At 50.0% G+C, this 19,452-nt stretch overlaps 1 protein-coding gene and 1 long non-coding RNA gene across 3 annotated transcripts in view; one reads left to right on the top strand and one right to left on the bottom strand.

Moving 5' to 3' along the window:
* Positions 1 to 5,314: 5,314 nt before the first annotated feature.
* On the top strand, positions 5,315 to 6,055 carry LOC134039814 (uncharacterized). The gene is made up of 3 exons (XR_009932826.1): positions 5,315 to 5,432; positions 5,537 to 5,603; positions 5,958 to 6,055. It is a non-coding gene; the product is annotated as an uncharacterized LOC134039814 (long non-coding RNA).
* Positions 6,056 to 7,059: 1,004 nt separating this feature from the next.
* auts2a (activator of transcription and developmental regulator AUTS2 a) overlaps positions 7,060 to 19,452 on the bottom strand; it is a 147,062-nt gene continuing 134,669 nt past the window's right edge. The window contains exons 4-15 of one of the 2 annotated variants that reach the window (XM_062485203.1): positions 18,678 to 19,242; positions 17,246 to 17,520; positions 15,806 to 16,038; positions 14,583 to 14,627; positions 13,585 to 13,680; positions 13,280 to 13,351; positions 12,776 to 12,805; positions 10,441 to 10,512; positions 9,922 to 10,063; positions 9,538 to 9,702; positions 9,018 to 9,258; positions 7,060 to 8,908 (exon numbers count right to left, since the gene is read on the bottom strand). In XM_062485203.1, the coding sequence (XP_062341187.1) occupies positions 7,654 to 8,908; positions 9,018 to 9,258; positions 9,538 to 9,702; positions 9,922 to 10,063; positions 10,441 to 10,512; positions 12,776 to 12,805; positions 13,280 to 13,351; positions 13,585 to 13,680; positions 14,583 to 14,627; positions 15,806 to 16,038; positions 17,246 to 17,342 (2,448 nt within the window). In that variant the 5' untranslated portion in view covers positions 17,343 to 17,520; positions 18,678 to 19,242 and the 3' untranslated portion in view covers positions 7,060 to 7,653. The remainder of the gene's footprint in view (positions 8,909 to 9,017; positions 9,259 to 9,537; positions 9,703 to 9,921; positions 10,064 to 10,440; positions 10,513 to 12,775; positions 12,806 to 13,279; positions 13,352 to 13,584; positions 13,681 to 14,582; positions 14,628 to 15,805; positions 16,039 to 17,245; positions 17,521 to 18,677; positions 19,243 to 19,452) is intronic. The other variant, XM_062485204.1, reaches the window with a different exon arrangement.

Here is a 19,452-nt window from a genome sequence, read left to right as displayed (position 1 = left end):
GGTATTAATTGTTTGCACAGATCGAGTGGGGGGAGGATGGGGGGGATAGGGGGAGAGTTCTCATTGGTTCTCCAGGCGGGTTTCCTTGGCAACCTTATCTGGTTGTACACAGTCTAAGCTGGCTGCGCCGTCGGATGATTTATCTTGTAAGCGTGATTCTCCCCCCGTGAACAAAAAGACCCCTCTAAAATGCACTGGTCTCAACGCAAAGACCCTCTTCCTCCCGTGTCTCCTGCCGCCACCGAAAAGTCTGTCCGTGTTAACCCTTGTGCTGCCTTCGGGTCACATGACCCAAAGGTTCATAACGAACCATTGTTGTGTTTACCCAATTTTACCCAATACAAAAACAAATAAAAATAATTTTCTTTTAACCTTCGCAATGTGGGGGGTCTGAGACAGCCCACCGGTTAAAAGAAAATGCTTCACTTTGTTTTTGTATGCGGTAAAGTTGTCGCAATACAACGGTGGGTCACAATGACTGATGGGTCAGAATGACCCGAAGAGAACACAAGGGTTAAGTCAGTCTTCTTGGCAGCAGTAACCATGGATATGGGTTAAGAAACCTCCGCAATGACCTCCTCCAGGAGGTCTCATAGTCTTGACAGTCGAGCCCAACCGTCTTGTGTAGGCAAAACTCACTCAACAGGCGTGAGCAATGAGCACTCGTATAAGATGCTCCTGACAACCGCAACACTCATTCGGCTACGGCAGACGTGACGGACAGGCTATCTGGGATGAATCCTCCAGCTGTTCCTCTCGCGTTTGTCATCTCCTCTCCCCTGCTAGGGAGGGAGGGCGCGAATAACACCCCGGTGCCCTTTGCCTGCGATCTCTTACCAGCCGTCCACATGCACAGGATGAGACGTGTCGTACATTGGACAGTCTGGACAAAGTCTGGATTCTCTTCTCATGGAGTGACCGTCACATGCCCAGACTGAGGTCACCTCTGACGTCACCGCGACACCTCTCTCGTGGTGACTAACGTGAATGTCGGCTCGCCTTTTTTCCGAGTGGAGGCCCAGTGCCGTAGGGGTCTGCGAGACCCAACACACAACACATTTCATTCACCCATGAAGCACGCCAGTGAGCCAGGCACCCTTACAGTAGGAAATCCGGCTGAATGTCACACGGCTCCTTGGAGGTAACAGTGACATTTTCATCACTCCCTTCAGTCACGAGACTAAAACTAACGGCGCTTTGCGACGGCACGGTGGCGCTCCCCATGTGGTGAATTAACTTCATCAGAGAAGCTCTGCCACCGTGTTCCATATGGCGAGGAAGGGAAAAAGTGCCCAGGAGTGCGATGGAGAGGTTGAGGGCAGGCAGGCAGACGTGAGCAGAGGAGGGGGGTGTGCCGGTTTAATATCCTCCTCTCCGTGGTCTAGTCTCACAGCATGGCCACATCCCCACCTCTCGCTCTGCTGGCTGGCTGACAGGCAGCTCTGTTATCGGCCGTGCCCGACCTCAGAGCAGGGGCAGGGGGGCTCCGATGAGCTAGCGGTCGGGGAGGCTGGAAGTCAGACCGGGGCGAGCCCCGGAGAGCCCTGCCCGAGGAACTGCAGTCGTTCACACTGTGATTTGTACCGTTAATCTGCACCTCCGCTGGACTCCATTACAGGTGATCAACCTCCACTGCCAGGTAATCAGGAGGGCACAATGGAAACGGCAGTGAAACGCAGCCTTGGCCCCCGGGAACGAAACGCATTTCTTTTTTCCTTCCCTTGTGATTGGGGTCATCTCTGTTATTACCATGGTGATGTCGGTGATAAATCGTGTGTGCGTGTGTATGTGCGCCGTGAGGCTGTGTGTCCTGTGTGCGCTTGGCGAGATTGTGTCTGTGTGTGCTCGGTGAGATTGCGTGTGTGTGTCTGTGTGTGAGAGAGAGAGTTTGTGTCTGTGTGTGTGTGTGTGAGAGAGAGAGTTTGTGTCTGTGTGCGCACATTTGTACACTGTGCAGCAACATCAGGCAGAGGGGCTACAGTGAGGCCACAGGTCAGGGTGGTGATTTAGTGGTGAGGGACCATCCCTCTCCCGTCCCAGCCCCTTGGAGATGACAGCAGCCCACCCCAGGCTATTTCCAGCCAGGCAATTAGAGTGTCCTTCCCCTTCTCAGCGCTGCCCACGGACCCTACACTAGCCCTGTCCGCGTACACAGATTGAGACCTCCCTCCCTTTGCAGAACTCACCCATCACATCTGCTGGAAAGTGGGGCTTTGGCTCCAAGAGCTCTGTGGGTGAAGGGGGGGGGGGGATCTGGAGAACTGGGGCTGATTCAGCTGCCTTCAGGAGAGAGATTGGCTAAATTGTTTTCTGGTTGTAGCAGCAGCCCCGAGGGACATGGCCCGGGTCAGGGAGCAGACATGATCAGGAGGAGGACATGGAGACGGCATGGGTCAGCCCATCTGATGGGGCAGAGGATCCAATGGGCTCACAGGGTCAGTGAAAGCATAGATTCATTTGTGAGAAATGGCAGCTTCCTTCAAGGAGCCCAGGGGGAACATAAGATTGCACCAGTTAGCTATCGACTTTTTATTGTCGCGTGAACGGGGTTGGAGTGCAGATTTCTGACGTGGTTGTTGAAAATAAATCCATCTTCCATCACAAATAGAAGCAGGTTCCTAAAACCTGCAGGCAGGAAATTTTTTTTAATAAGGTCCAAGAAGATTGTCAGACAAGGGGCACAGTCAGTCACTAATTCGAGGGAATTCATTAGGCTGTAGATACTGAATGAAAAAAAAATGGCTTCCTTATTTCTATTCCATTGTCTGAGAGGCAGAATGTGACAGCTTCACCCAATTACATTAATGATGGTCTCCCGCCACAGTTTATGTGAAAAGGTTACTTTGGAATTTTTGCAAAAGGAATATTGTTCTCAGGACTGCGAAATACTGATATGTAAATTCCTGGTTCTTCGGAATTACAATCTCAGATATTACAAAAGGATGTAGGCTGTCACAGCAAGAGCTAGTTAAGCACCCCTTACACCTGTCTACGTGGTAATTCAGGGAGATTAAAATGGGGCAAGTAGACAAAGAACATGTTCTTCTGCTGTTGTAATAGCTAGCTGGTTGATAAGACATTCATAATGAGGGGTGAAATGAGGAGAAATGTTGTCATGAGTAAAGTGTAGAAAAATGTTGCCTCAAAACGGAACTATTCTCCTACTTTTTGGATGTTGAACAAATATGAATAGAAAATGTACCCAAGGATTTCATTTCAAGACCTAACACGTAGGTTGTGCATTCCCCTAGAAAAAGGTTGTTAAACTTTTTTAGCTAAGCACTTGATGGCATTTGTATTCAAAAATACTATTTTGAGGCCAAATGATTTATTGTAGACTATTACAAAGTGGTTGTCCATAGACCTTGTGGGACTTAAGTGCCAGGCATGTTCTTGCTCAGAGCAAGGCTGCACGAAAACTGCATGAACCATTTTGTGTCAATCTAGCCATCGGCTTGTCATGTGTAGCTAACGGAAACTAATCTAATAGAAAAACCAATGAAACATTTGCCTGAAACATTCCTCATTGGAGAACACTGGAAATTAGTTCTACAATAAATAGACTTATTGGACCTTTGAGGTCATAAAATTCCACTGAGTTGTGGGTAATTTAATACAGGCTTATAAATCTGTTCTTTCAGAATTCTTAGAAAACTGTTAAGATTCAGTACAGATTTAAAAAGGGTGTCACATTCTCGCCGTCGTCTGCATCCTTCACGGCTGTGTAAATGGAGAGACTTCTGGGAAAACAACCATTCCAAACACCTCCTCCATTAGCTGAAAGCGTAGCAGTAATGGTGTTCAGATTAATACCAGTTGTGTGTTTTATAGTCCATTTCTGAGAGGAGTCTGCAACCATCAGGGGAACATTGCCACGGAGAGCGGGATATTTTCCCATTTATGAGAAGGAAAGGTATTTTTAGGAGAGCTGGAGAGTGTTTGTTTGGATGTGATTAGGATTGTTGTCAGGGAGAAGCTCCTCAGCGTTCCCACCTAATCGCCTTCTCGATAGACTCCCTCTGTTCTGCAGTGGGCAGGGAGAGTTTTCTATAAGACTGTGTTGGCTGAGGAAGCTGTGTAAGATTAAGAAGGGGACAGGAGTAATCTGGTATCGCCTCACCATCGTCAGTGTTTGTGTGCAGGATTGACACGTTTCGACCCCCTGAAGAGCATGTTGTGTCTCTACCTGTAAGGACTCTCCCTGGGGTACAGTATGCTCGAAAAATTGATTTTGAATCTCTTTTGTTGTAGAAGTAATCATGTTCCAATGGCAGTGGGAACACAATGATACGGCCCAGACACAATCACCCGGCTCTGTCAGTGTTCACTGCCTAGAAATCTTTACCAACCGGGTTTGATTCCCATGGATGTCAGATGTCATCCAACCACCACTTCTCCTTATCTCTGTCATGCAACTCTTCCAGTTAGACAGCAGTGGTGGCGTTTAGTTCCACATAAACAAATACCAGGGAAGTACCAAAACAGAAAACACCTTTGTTAACCTGCACGACTGGTTCTGCCTCGTCGAGAGGCAACACGAGAAGTGCTGGGTTCTGTTTACAGGATGTCATGCACGGTATGACTTGACTGCCGTTATTTGGAGACTGTTTGGGCGTTTTCATCCTTCACGTTATGTTTTGTCGCCCTCTAGTGTTGAAGAAGCAAAGTACACCCGGAAAGGTAACGTATACTGCCACACGCAGTCGTTTTGAAACCTAAACACTAGCTTTGTGTCCCTTGTATTTCTGTTGGGGATTTATATTTCATGTATATTGAGAGGGTACAATTCCTGGGGAAATGAATGTTAAGTGTGCTTGCAGCCGGGAAAGTTTATTTAACTACAAAAATATCTGTAAAGTGGACTTTTTTGTTGTTATTTTAATGTGGCAGATCATTTCTGCTTTATTTGGGACAGACCAGTGATGCTAGACAAGGGATGTGAGGGGAGGACATGCAGGTGGATGGCTCAGTTGGGATTCAGAGCCCTGCAGTAAGGCCTCAGCTCACATAGAGCCACAAGGGCCCCAATATGATGACTTTCAGGAGTCTCCCTCTACAATGTCTCCCAGGAAGACACGAGGATGTTGGTCCCTAGAGCTTTTGCCACTGATACAACGTGAATATGTTGAAAACATATATTTAAAGTGGCCTTATTTTTATAATTTTTTTAAGATTCCAGATTTTTGATTCTGAATGAAGAGGGCCCACTGGATAAGGTAAGACCAAGCACACTACTTAAAAACAATGTTTAAGTACAGTAGACCAATATAGCTACAGTGCTGTAACCAGTATGTGCTGGAATAAGACAAGCATAGTAAGAGTGAGGGTTATGCTGGCGGTTTGAAATGTAACAACTGTCGGGATCTTCTTCAGGGGCGATTTCGAATGGCGCAGTGCCGACCAAACCATACCTACCGGCGGTACAGTCATAGGTAAGTCTGTTAAAATATTAATCCTTTTGCAGTTGTACAATGGTGTGGCCTTGCGAATGTAAAGCTTTTACAAAACCTCTTGTGTTTCCCTTGTGGTTTGAAAGAAAATAAGAATAATGAAAAAGATAAACGGTTGAGAAGCCTAGAGGAGAGAATACATTTCCTGAAAAGGTATAAAATCAAAGAATATTTCCTTCATATTTTACCATTTTTGGCGACAAGGAGATGAATCAGGAGGACAGGGATAGTCCCTTTCAGGAATGCACAGTAGAGTCCAGCAGCTCATATTACCAGTGATAGACTGTGCCCTTGTATGACAATATCTCATTAGTGACTCATGTCCCGGCTGTATCTGTTATCAGATGGACATTGGTCTCTTTCAGAATAAGTGTGCAAGACTTAACAGAAACTCTTGATGAATTTCAGTTTCACTCCCATCCTCCACTCGATGCATAGAGCTAGTATGCTACACATCTGATAGTTCACGCTTTGTATAACCTGATCATGTTGTGGTTCTGCACCCAGGAGCTCTCATGGATTCCAAATGCAAGACCATCCTACTGACATGTTGTACTGTGTGTACAACCCCGACTGATGTTCCTCTGACCCCGACACATCTACCTGGTATGTGTCTGTTACTAAATCCTCAGACTGTATATTCTATCTGTTCTATATCTCTACCTATAGAGTGTAGCACAGCCCACACTGTCAGTGAGAATCATAAACAGCACATGGACAACGTTAGTTCACATTTTTTAATAACATGGCACAATTTACATAACACAAGTTTAAATGAGGATCATGCTGAAGATTCAGTCACTTTTGTTTTTTTTTCTTCTCATTTTTGTACATGATCTAGAAAGACATTTTTTTACGTACATGATAAACAGCAAAAAAGTTCTTGTTAACAATCTCTTTGCAATACGCATTGACTAACCACTACGGCTCCAGTGGACATTTTTAATGTTGGATTAAAAAAAAAAAACACTGCACAACATGATCTCACAGAGTTTGAAGCGCACAACTAACCCTTCAGTGGACTACTAAAATAGATCTCTGCTCGTTAGAAACAAACCGTCCATAGTTCAGACTTGCTTTTTTGTCTTTTTGTTTTGTAGATACAACAACTTAGGATAGCACTTTTAATACACTGTTTGACCAACAGAACTTTTTATCCAAACACGTACTTTACACTCCTTCAGAGGGGGAATCGTGATGTCCTGTTGTTGGTGTGCTGTGGTGTGTTCTCTCCATAACCAGGAAGTAGACAGGAGGGGGGGGGACCCACAGTTCTCTCTCCCTTCAAACTAAATTTGCAGCGGTGACTCGGCAGTTCCCGCCCCCCCAAAAAATAGATAATACCTCTTCAAGGATTGTCACCACGAAAATCTCATATGTAAGACTTACATTACCACAGATTGTAGCTGGCTCTCCCAGACTCGTTCTCATGGAGTGCAGGGATGTGAACTGAAAGCTGAGGGGGTTGTGGAGAGAACACAGCGTTGTCAGGCAGGGAGGCAGCCTCCGAGGCAGCCTCCGAGGCAGCCTCCGAGGCAGCCTCCGAGACAGGCCCAGACTGTTGTTGCATAGTTGAATGGGTGAGGTGGTCTCTCTGGTACAACGTTCATCTTGTTCTGCTGCAGCAAGCGAAAACTGATCTGCCAGAAGCACATTCTGCACCTGTTCCTCAACAGTCCTCTATTTACATTTGTTCAAAGTAAAGCTTTCAAAAACACCCTTTTGCATATTTGTACCATGATTTTTTTTTCTTTTTCCCCCGTAAGGAGTGAGCAATTCGACTGTACACATATCTACACGCTTCCCCTCTCTCATTGAAGTACCTGTACATTCCAATATTGTCTCTATGGGGGCTTTCATCTCATTTCAACTTTTCTACAGACCTTCAGCTTACTCCAGACCACTTCACCGAACAAGAGAAAGAATACACACAAAAGCAGGAGCCAACTGGAAAAAGGTGTGTAAAATCTCATTTTTTTGTCCCCATCCTTTTGTCCCTTTTTGTACAAAAAAAACAACTCATGGTGTGTGTGTGTGTGTGTGTGTGTGTGTGTGTGTGTGCGCGCGCCCATATCTGTTATTCACAGCTATGTTGGAGTCTGGTTCGCCCAAGGGTAAGTGCACTATGAGTTGAGGCACAGGGCTGCTGGGTGGGGGGGGGGGGTGGGGGCAGTCTAGTCCGGAGTGACAGCCCAAGCTCTCCTCACCGTGCCTCAATGTCCTTGTGGGTGTGTGAGTTGGGCCTGTCCCTGATGTCTGTGCCCAGGGGCGTAGTCCGTCTGGGAGAGCCCGGTCTGGCGCCGTGAGTGGGTATCAGAGGGGGCGGGGCGCTCAGGGAGGCCGTGGGCGGGGTCTTGTTGAGGATGCCGTTCTGGTGGGCGGCAGCGGCGGCAGCGGCGGCAGCTGCCATACCGGCGGCAGCCGAGGGGCTGACCCGGGGGTAGTGCATGCTGGGTAGTCCGGGGGCCATGAGGGCATGGTGGGGGTGAGGCAGGTGGCCGTCCAGGGCGTGGTGGTGCATGGGGTGGAGGCGGCCGTGCTCGTAGTCCTCCCGGAGCATCTGCAGCCGCTCCCTCTCCTCCAGGTGGGCGCGCTCGTGCTCCCTCCTCTGCTCCAGCACCAGGGGGTGCGGGTGGTCGCGGTTAAAGTCATGGGGCTCCCGGTCCCGGTAGGACCGCTCGGCCTCGTACAGCCGGGGCCCCGCCAGCCTGTGCAGGGGGTCGTTCCTCAGCAGCAGGTCGCGGCCCAGAGGGTCCCTTCTGTGGATGTCCAGGCCCCTGTAGGGGTCCCTCATGGGGTCCCAGTGGAAGGCCGGGTAGGGGAACCTCTCGGCTCCCGGGATGGGGCTGATGCCCATGAAGGGCGCCACCATTCGAGTCCTCTCCAAGCCACTGATGGCGTTCATGGGGTGGACGCCAGCCATGCCCATGGGCATAGGCATGGAGGAGGGCGGGTGGAGGGTGGGTGTGGGGGGCACCTGGGGTGGGTGCTCGGAGGGTCTGTCCGGGGGGCTGTCCTGCTCCTCCTTTCTCTCCTCCTTCACCTTCACCTCGTTGCCGTTGTTCTTCTTGTGGTGCTCGTAGGTCGGCTCCCCCTTCTTCTCCGAGACGCCAAGGCCCCCGTTGGGACGCTCCAGACTGGTCTGACGGATGTAGGGGGACGTCCCCCCCCGGTTGGGGGTCTTGTTCTCGGACACCCGCCCGTCCAGGATGACGGGCGTGTCCTTGTCGCCGTGGTGGTTCTCCTTGAGCTTGTGCTCGTCCGACGGGCTGCGGCCCTCCTTCCAGGACTCCGAGTGCTCGCGCTCCCTGTCTTTGGCCTTGCCGTCCTTGTCCCTGGGGTTGTCACCGGGGGGAAGGTGGTTCCGGGGGGGCTCCTGGGGCCGTCCGTGGCCCAGCAGGGTGAGGGGGTTGATGGGCACTGGGGACGGGTGGCTGGAGTGGCGCTTCTCCGTGTCCCTGGAAACAAGCACAAACAAGCGAGGTTACTCCAACCGCAAATTCCACCCCCACTTTCATGGCGAAGTCCGCAGCGACGTGTTACGTCAGGTAAGCCCCTCCCACCCACCTGTCCTTGTCGTCCTTGGTGACGGAGGAGGAGTCTCTCTTGTCCGAGTCGCGGTCTCTCTCGTGGGAGCTGACCGAGGTGCTCCTCTCCGAGTCCCCGGGCTTGAGCCAGGGCGGCGGCGTGGGGAAGGAGGGCGGCGTGCGATGCAGCCGGTTCCACGGCTCGTGGTTGTTGCCGAAGTGCTGCTGTGCGTTGGGGTTGTCTTTATGGCCGAACATGGAGTTGGGCGCTGTTAGGGATTCAACACGCGGAAAACGCACAACGACGCAAGTTAAAAGGCATATCGACATGGGACTACAGCGCCCATCGAGGTTCAAACTACATGCGTTCCCATCATCAACATGATGTGATACTATAGCTGAGATGATGTTCCTGTTAAACTGTATCTTGGTTAAAGTATAAATTGTTAGAACTTCTGGTCTTTTATCTACCACGTGTATGTCGATTTTTGGCCGTCTGCTCAGTGATACAAATATGCAACGTGTCAACTGTAAGGTGCGTCCAGGGAGCTGGAACTCACTTAGTGCCGGGTTCCCCAGCCCCCCGAACGCGGCCGAGCCGAGCGCCGCCAGGCCGCCGAAGGAGGGAGGCCTGCTGAACGGCTCCAGGTGAGGGGCGGGGGTGAGGAAGTTTCCGGGGTGGTGGGAGGGGTGACCGAAGGGTCCTGCCGAAGGGTGTGTCGGCCCTGAGGGAGGGAGGGAGAGGAGTAAATACCATGCATTAGGGGTGGGGGGGAAAACGGCGATTCACGTTCAGCCTTCTAGCGATTCACGTCGATTCACACATTTTATTTTTAATGTAAGCATTCATTGATCTCATCAAACTTGAACTCAGACGCTATCTGATCTATCTGCTCTGTGTTGAAGGGTGCAAGTGTCCCCGGCTCCAAGTTAAACACGCTTACCTCCAGCTGAGAAGAGCGTGGCGGGGCGTGCCAAATCGTGGGGGTGGTGGATCGCACCAAAGAGGCTGGGGCCCGGGGGCCGGCTGAAGAACTCTGGCTTGAGGCCGAAGTCCAGCTTATGAGGGTCGACCTGCATCTGCTGCTGGAAGACGCCAGGCGGAGAAACAGCACATGAGAAACCAAGCCCTACACTTAACCTCACATATAAAATACCTACTAGTACACAGCATACAGTACAAAACACCATCTTATGCATTCTACTATAAAATAAAAACGTTGGGCAACAATCGACTGGAAGTTAATGGAACAATGTTAAGTGTTGTAAGACGCTGCCTCAATAAATACGATCTTGATGAAAGGCAAGAAGATAGTTTTTGGATGTCTGTCCCCTTGTTGTTGTTGTTACTGTAATGAACCACCAGATGGCAGTGGTCTCAGCTGCGCGCTGAGCCCTGGTAACAACTAAGCTAAAAATGACCCTGGTTTGACTGAGTCACACAGCATTAGGGGAGGTCTCACCTTTACTTTCTGTTGGTGGTGGTAGATCTGCCAGGCTATGTGCACATGCATGGCACACCACTTCCCTGGTTTCTGGAGACACAACAAGAGGACATGGTTACCGTCAACAGCTAACATTCAGCAGTCAGAAAACACACACATGCTAGCTTTCACTGTAGGGCATTCATGTGACTGTGACATGGTTCAAGTGCATGAATGGGTCGAAATCCATGCCACGAACCAAACCTACATTTGGCTGGGTTTGCTCTTGTGTTACATTTATACAGAGATAGCAAAGTACACATCATTCACTCAAGTAGAAGTACAGATCATGTCTAAAAAGACTTACTGACCACTTTTTCACTCAAATTAAAGTAAAGAAGTATGGGCTCTGACATGTACGTAAGTTGAAAGTAGCCATTACTACTACAGTGTCACTGGTAACTGGACCTCACATCATATTAATACATTCATACATTTAGACATGCATTCGCCAGGAATAATTTTTACGATGACAATTTCTAACATCTCCCTCATGATCACCCATGGCCATGGATGATCACCCATACTATCCCCTTTGATAAATTACCCCCAAACACACATACTAACCCCTTTGGTAATTTCCCCGCAAACCCACATGCTAACCCCTTCGATAATTTACTCAAAAACACACACACTAACCCCTTTGGTAATATCCTCAAAAACACCCATACTAACCCCTTTGATAATTTCCCCCCAAACACCCATACTAACCCCCTTGATAATTTCCTCAAAAACACACATACTAACCCCTTTGATAATTTCCCCCCAAACACACATACTAACCCCTTTGATAATTTCCTCAAAAACACACATACTAACCCCTTTGGTAATATCCTCAAAAACACTCATACTAAACCCTTTGATAAATTACCCCCAAACACACATACTAACCCCTTTGATAATTTCCCCCCCAACACCCATACTAACCCCTTTGATAATTTCCCCCCAAACACCCATACTAACCCCTTTGATAATTTCCTCAAAAACACCCATACTAACCCCTTTGGTAATATCCTCAAAAACACCCATACTAACCCCTTTGGTAATATCCTCAAAAACACCCATACTAACCCCTTTGGTAATTTCTAACATCTCCCTCATGATCACCCATGGCCATGGATGATCACCCATACTATCCCCTTTGATAAATTACCCCCAAACACACATACTAACCCCTTTGGTAATTTCCCCGCAAACCCACATGCTAACCCCTTCGATAATTTACTCAAAAACACACACACTAACCCCTTTGGTAATATCCTCAAAAACACCCATACTAACCCCTTTGATAATTTCCCCCCAAACACCCATACTAACCCCCTTGATAATTTCCTCAAAAACACACATACTAACCCCTTTGGTAATATCCTCAAAAACACCCATACTAACCCCTTTGATAATTTCCTCAAAAACACCCATACTAACCCCTTTGATAATTTCCCCCCAAACACACATACTAACCCCTTTGATAATTTCCCCCCCAACACCCATACTAACCCCTTTGATAATTTCCCCCCAAACACCCATACTAACCCCTTTGATAATTTCCTAAAAAACACCCATACTAACCCCTTTGGTAATATCCTCAAAAACACCCATACTAACCCCTTTGGTAATATCCTCAAAAACACCCATACTAACCCCTTTGGTAATTTCCCCCCAAACACACATGCTAACCCCTTTGATAATTTCCTCAAAAACACTCATACTAAACCCTTTGATAAATTACCCCCAAACACACATACTAACCCCTTTGATAATTTCCCCCCCAACACCCATACTAACCCCTTTGATAATTTCCCCCCAAACACACATGCTAACCCCTTTGATAATTTCCCCCCAAACACCCATACTAACCCCTTTGATAATTTCCTCCCAAACACACATGCTAACCCCTTTGGTAATTTCCTCAAAAACACCCATACTAACCCCTTTGGTAATTTCCCCCCAAACACACATGCTAACCCCTTTGGTAATTTCCCCCCAAACACACACATGCCTTTTTCGTTCGAAATAAGCCCAACATGGTAAGCAGTGGTTTTAGACCTAACTAAACCTCTCCACACTGTGATCCTCTAGCAGAGACAACATCATCCTGCTATCTGCTCTCTGTTGTTGTGAAGCTGAAAACACTCCAGCCCAGAGTGCTGCGCTCAGATCATTAAAGACTCTATCGACTCAATCAGACAACACTTATAAGGCAGGCTGACGCTCTAATTAGTTTTTCTTGGTAAGAGTGTGTGTCTGTGAGTGTGGGGAGGGAGGGAGGGGAGATGCTGGGGAGGGGATATGACCGCGGATAGAGCACTCTTACCCTGAGAATGGGCCGAAACGGATCCGTTAGCTAGAGAGACAGAGAAGGGAGGGAGAGAAGAGAAAAGACTCCGTTATTTAGCTGTCAATCAAGCCATTCTAATTAGCGACGGAGCATCGTTTCATTATTGGCCAAATTAAAATGTTAGAATTTCCCTTTTAAATGAAGCATTGGGGGACTAATTAGGAGTGTGTTTTATGAATGTGCCTGCCCTCAGTACACCCCCTGCATATCAATACAGACAGGCTGTCAGACAGCGGTGTGGTAGTACCACGCCAGCACTGGGCCTAACCAGCCGTAAAGATACGCGGCCACGCAGCACAGCGCGCTGGCTGATCAACACACAACTGATAATGAGCTGCTTGTTGATGATTAGAAAACAGGCTTAACAGGAAGCATCGCTCCAAAACACTGACTGCCTCTGATAGTCTGGGGGTGGATTTTAATAACATGGTACAGGGTTTTGTGTGTGCGCGCGTTTACGAGTGCGTGTTTAAGACTTACCCTGGGGTCCTTTTGTAAGAGTGTGTGTGGGACAGCGCCGGGTCTGGAAGCTACATCCAGAGGATTGGAGGTCTGAGGAACACACACAGAACACGCTATCAGACAGCAGCCCCCCGGTAGCAGCCCCGGCTTCCCGGACGGTGACATGGTAAGTGAAGGACACATTGGAGGCCGCAGAGTGCGAGTTGCTCTTCAGCAGGCCTCGACCGTGTATTCCACATGGCATGTGTGCTTTCATGGACCACTCCCTATGCTGAAACACAAGCGTAGGGCGTGTGTGTGTGTGTGTGTGTGGTGCTCCGTACCTTAGGCTGAAAGGCCCCCTGCAGCGAGCCGAAGGGTCCAGTGGGCGGGATGACCGGGGGAATGCCGGACACGGCAGGGGGGTAGGAGTGGAACAGCTGAGAAAAGAGAGAGCAGAGGAGTGAGGACAGGTGTGGCGGTTCACTGAGGCCAGCAGCTGTGTGGACTCCGAGGGCCCAAGAGGGCCCCTGCCTTGGAGAGCCTACTATGACAGCCCCTAAAGCCCCCAGGCTACCCACCAGAACCTCCACCTATTCATCTCTACTGGGAGTATGTGTGGAGTCATTAAGTGTCTCTATATGTTCAGCACAGCTACTAGAAAAAGGAAATTGGAGCGTTTCCCCCAACTCCCTTGACAAGAGATGGAATGCTTTGGTTGAAACTAAACAGAAAGATATTAATGTAGAAAGGAAGGCCATGCAGGGCCTGCCCTGGGTAACCATTCTAACAGCAATAAGAGGTATTAACATAACTGATGGGCGTTATTGCTGCTCTCAGTCACAATGAGCACAACAGCTGAATCACTCTGGATAGTAGAGCGCTAATTAAAGCCAGGGGGGTCAAGTGCGGTAGATACAAAAGCAGGTACACACAAAGACACACACACACACAAAGACACACACACACACAAAGACACACACACACACACACACACACAAAGACACACAGTGCAGCTGTTTCAGCTATTAGCTGTGGGTTGTTCAGTAAATGGCAGCATGTGAAAAATGTACCGGTTAGCAGACAAGACATAGGATTAGTGGCACAAACATATCTTCCTTCATCTCCATCTCTCTCTCAGTCTCTCTCATTCACAAACACAATGCAAGAGCCAAGCAGCCGGTCAGTGATGAACAGGATGCTGGAGTTTCCTCCAGCAGCAGCAGATGGGCGATGGCATGAGATCATAAACACACTAGGACACCGACTAGCATGATGAGGTGACATGACAGAGCAAGACGACAGGGGGGGGGGGGGGGGGGGGGAGTCGTCAGAAACTCACGCTGTGTCTGTAGAAGGGGTCGACTTTTGTCGGGTATTTTTCAAACTGTTGGAAGGAATGACATAAACACCATTGAGAATGGGAGCGCACTTCAGACCAAAGCAACAGAACAAAGAGCTGACTCTTAGAACATTCCTCCGAAAGGACGTTTTTAGGGGACAGGGAGTGGACGCTGCGGCGTGTATTTTTGCCGCTGAGTCATCTCCGTGCTAGCGGCGACGTTTGAGACTTGAAGGCTTGTTTTGTCGACACTAAACGGGCAGCGATTTGAGCGCTCGCTGCTGCCCTGCCTCAGAGAGACCACCCCCCTCCCTCCCTCTGTTCTGTCCCTCATTCACTGCGTGACTGGAGCCCTGGTGAACTTTGCAGAGCTGCCTCTCATTTAGGGCAGCTTTAGGTGACTTTAATGTGGGTCTGGGGAGAGCGTTCTCCTTCCCCCAAGTCAGGACTAAACGGTGCCATCATAAAAAAGCTTCTCTTTTGGGCCCTCATTAGCTGTCACCCAGCTAGCCACACAGCGCCTTGGAGGAATCTTCAGAGCTGCCGAAAAACTCTGTAGTCTAAGCAATTTACAGTGGGTCTGTGTGTGCGTGTCTCAGGGACTGCCACCCCATCGCCTACAGTCGCAGACTAACAGCATGGCTCGAACCCAAAGCATTCTCCCATAATGAAACCCCCACAGAACTAAATGATGTCATTAAAGCTAGCATGAATAAACCGGTATTATGTTCTCAAAGCTGGCTCGGAATTAAACAACTCGTTCTGGCCAGTTATTGCCAATTTAGAAATAACTGTATTTGAGTTTTGTTGGGGTGGGGGGGGGGGGTGGGGGCAGGGGGGCACATATGCCAGAGAAAACACTAGAAAGGGTTTTGGGGAGAAGAAAGGCATCATTGTGGTTGGGGAGAAACACATGGTCATCATTGAGCACAGCCCACAGAAACCTCTGTTTTCCTGCAGACAGAGTCTTACACACACGCATACTGTACTGTGTAAAATACTCACATTCATAAAACTCACAAAAAACACTTTCCTTTCCACCCCACCCTAACCCACTCTTATACATGTAAAACACTTAACTGCTGCACATGAAAAATAGTATAAACTTAATACCCCACCCACCCACCCACCCATCCACCAACCAACCACACACCCAAACTTCATCCCCAATGACCTCCCTCCCCAAGGTACCCCTGTTGGAGTTGTGCTCTACTTATCCTCACATTTCTGGCTGGGGTACGCACCATGGGCGGTGCAGGGGTGGGCATGATGGCGTGGGGGAAGGGGGTGAAGGTGTGCTGGTGGGTGTGCTGGTGGGTGTGTTGGTGCTGGTGCTGATGCTGGTGCTGGTGGAACTCTGTGCGCAGGTATGGGGGCGGGCCCAGGGAGGCACCGCGATCTGCACTCTGGGAGGCCAGGAAGCGAGTGTTGAGTTCCTGACGCAACAGGTCTTGTTCTGGATTGGTGGAGGAGAGAGAGAGGGGAGGGAGACAGAGTGGTGGGCGTGTGAGGTAGGGTTTTCATCGTGGCTGTTTGAGCGACTGTTATAACCTTAAACAATGCTACAATCTTAAAGTAAGTCATAATGACACAAAGAATCATCATACTGATAAAAAATGTACAATTGTGCAACGTTTCTCAAATAAATAAAAGGATGGATCTTAATCTTAATCATGTTGAACTATGTATCAGTGCTTAGAGTTACTGTAGAGCTAAACTCTTTAGGCACAAATATTTATTGGCGACTGAATCCAGCCTTGCACAGACCCAGTTATCCATTGGCACAAGCTCTCAAACACAAACCCAGAAATGCATTTTATATTTTGCTCTCTGTCCAAATTGAGCAAATTGCCCAAGAAAAGTTATTTTCTCCAGAGTAACCGTATAATTTGTATTCCACAGTAATTCAATGCACCGTTTTATACATTTATTTCTATCTTATATTGAGTTATGGGGAGGGGAAATTGAATTTTTTTCTTCATAAAAATTTCATCAGAATCTTTGAACAATATCCAGCCTGGTTCATTGTGTATCGACTAAATTGATTTCTCCTAGATGAACACATTTCCTTGTGAAAATGAAATGGCTGAGAGCGTTACTAAAGCCTTCCATTCCTCCTCGTCCACCCTGACCCTGACATTTAGCTTGATAACGCCCTGTCAAAACACTGAGAGCGTGTAATCACTTTTACACCAAGGCATAATTGGCTGGTGTCTGTCATTTGTGTGTGAAGCCAGGGGCCCATCCATCAAAGCTGGCAGCGAGAGAAAGAGAGACAGAGAGAGAGAGAGAGTGCAAGACAGAGGGAGAGAGAGAGACAGAGGGAGAGAGAGTGCGCTCCTGTCCACACCGTCACACCAACACACACCACCCCCCAGAGCCCCTGTGGAATCTCGGAATATCAAAACGACTGTCGCTGTCCTCCATAAATTATCACCAAGGTAACATTCTGCCCATCCGTCTGTCTGTCTGTCTGTCTTCCCCTCACGTGTTTCCATGGCTATAACACTCACACACACACCTCTCACAGAGCATGACAGGGCTAGCATCTGCCACAACAGCCCCTGCATAATTCACGACTCTTCGTATGTTCAGGCAGCTGTTGGGTGCGCTTCCTCGCCGCTCCAGAGGGGGGCGTTGTGGCTGCATGGGCGCTGGCTTACCTGAGTAGGCACTCCCAGCGGCAGGGTGTCCAGGGACCGGCAGGGTACTAGACGTCAGTGGCGGTGGTGGGGGCAAGGCCGCTGGAGGCGCAAACATATTGGGGTGATGTGGGTGTGGCGAAGACTGCAGGGCCTGAGGGAAGCCGTGGGGAGCGTTCTGGTTGGCCGGAGGGGCAGGGGGAAGCCGGCGGCGGCGGAGGGCGGGAGGGTGGTGTAGGTGTGGGGGCGGAGCCTGCGGGCCGTGGGGGGGCTTGCCAGGTGTACTGCTCCTACTACTGCAGGGGAGAGAGAGAGAGGAGAGAGAGAGAGAGAGAGAGAGGAGAGAGAGCGAGAGAGGGGGGGGGGGGGTGGAGGAAACGAGGGTTAATTCATCTGACACCCTTCACTCCATCTGTTTGTTCTCCGTCCTCCATCTGCTGGGACTGAAGACAAACACACGGACGCTCCACCCCGTCAAAAGGCCACGGCTGCATCGCGGTATGAAGGAACCACACCACCTTCACAAACCACTCAAGTACATGCGCCGCTAGCAAACACGACCGAAGCGGCGTCTGTCTTCAAGTTAAGCCAGATGCAGTAGCATGGAACAGAGAGAGAGAGAGAGGGAGAGAGACATAGAGAGAGGCGCAGACGGAGAGAGACACAACTTCTAGCGTGCGGGCATGTTTCCCCCTGAGGACCCTGGGGGTGCCTGTGTCTCGGTGTCTTAAACACTAAAGCCCTGGAAGCCGGTCTGCCCGTCTCCACTGTGGTCCCGTGATTATGCACAGTGACTGCCAGAGCCCGCTGGCAGACTGGCAAGGCTGGCGACGAGGGAGGGAGGGGGGGGGGGGGAAACGAGCGCCAGCTCCCCAGAGCCTGAGAGCTGGAGCAGCTTTCACTGGGACTACAAAGGGGCCTCTGGAGGGGGGGAAGCTATCCTGGAGCTCTGAATTAATGGAGAGCGTTCCAGCGAGCAGGCTGCGGCTGGTGCCTGGGCTCTCCACTATGTGGGGAGCAGAGCAGATCCGTCGAGAAGAGAGCCTGTGTGTGTGTTTGTGTGTTTGTGCGTGGCAAGCCGCGCTGGAGGGCTAGGGAGAATTCGGATGACAATGTGGGTGGGTAATAAATCAAAGGCACTTATCTCTCAGCACGAGTGCCGTTTTACCCACCCTGTTGACAATCAGCGCTATTGTGCGGCAGGGAGAAGTTCAGCTTTTCCAGACAATAATTTACATACTGATATGGTATCAGAGTTCCGGCGCTTTCAGTTTAAGAGGGGCTTGGGTATTTTGAAGTGTGTTTGAGTGTGTGTGTGTGTGTGTGTGTGTGTATGCCCAGGTTCAATGCTATTACATTGTAGCCCACTCAAAAAACAAAGTGCACAAAAACATTCAAACAAGCTCAACGAGAAAATCTACTTTTGTCCAAGTGTAGTAAAGATAGTGCTCACCTGTGCCCGTTGAGGGTGAGGTTGCTATTGTAGGTAGACAGCGGACGAGGGTGGCAGTGGGAGGGGGGCCGGTGGGGACCGGCCTGGCTGGGGTGGTGATTGTGGTGGGTTTGTAGAACTGGAGATGGAGGGTGGTGGGGGTGGAGGTTGGGTGTGGGTGGAGGCCGGGGATGGGCTTTCTCAGGCTGGTGCTGGGGCCGCGGAGGGTGGGCCTGCGAGGGCTCGTGGCCCTGGGCGAGAGGCAGGGCTGCGGGGGTCTGAGGCCTGAGGAGAGCCTCGGAGCGTGGGGGCAGGTGGGCCTGGGCCTGGCTCTGGGCCAGCCGCGGGGGAGAGGGCTGGATCTGGGGGCCGGGGGGTAGGGCCAGAGGCAGGGAGCGGGCGGCCGCTCGGGCCTGGGGGGGTGGAGGCTGCTTGGGGCCGCTGGGCGCAGGAGGCTGGACGTCCCGGCAGCTCTCCTGGCTCTTCTCCTGACTCCGCTCTAGGCCTGACACCTTGGGGAGGGCCGGGCCGCAAGGCTCCTGGCTGCCATTGGTGGAGGAGAGCGCATCAACGCTGAAATCTGGAACTATGGAGAGAGAGAGAGAGAGAGAGAGAGAGAGAGAGAGAGAGAGAGAGAGAGAGAGAGAGAGAGAGAGAGAGAGAGAGAGAGAGAGAGAGAGAGAGAGAGAGAGAGAGAGAGAGAGAGAGAGAGAGAGAGATGAGAGAGAGAGAGAGAGGAGAGAGAGAGAGAACGGGGGGGGGAGCACAAAGAGAGAGAGACTGGTCAGATTTCAGC

This window comes from Osmerus eperlanus, chromosome 19 (genome assembly GCF_963692335.1).
Source record: "Osmerus eperlanus chromosome 19, fOsmEpe2.1, whole genome shotgun sequence".
NCBI classification, from domain to species: domain Eukaryota; kingdom Metazoa; phylum Chordata; class Actinopteri; order Osmeriformes; family Osmeridae; genus Osmerus; species Osmerus eperlanus.
The sequence above is the reverse complement of the archived record's forward strand: the minus strand, read 5'-3'. Positions and strand labels throughout refer to the sequence as shown.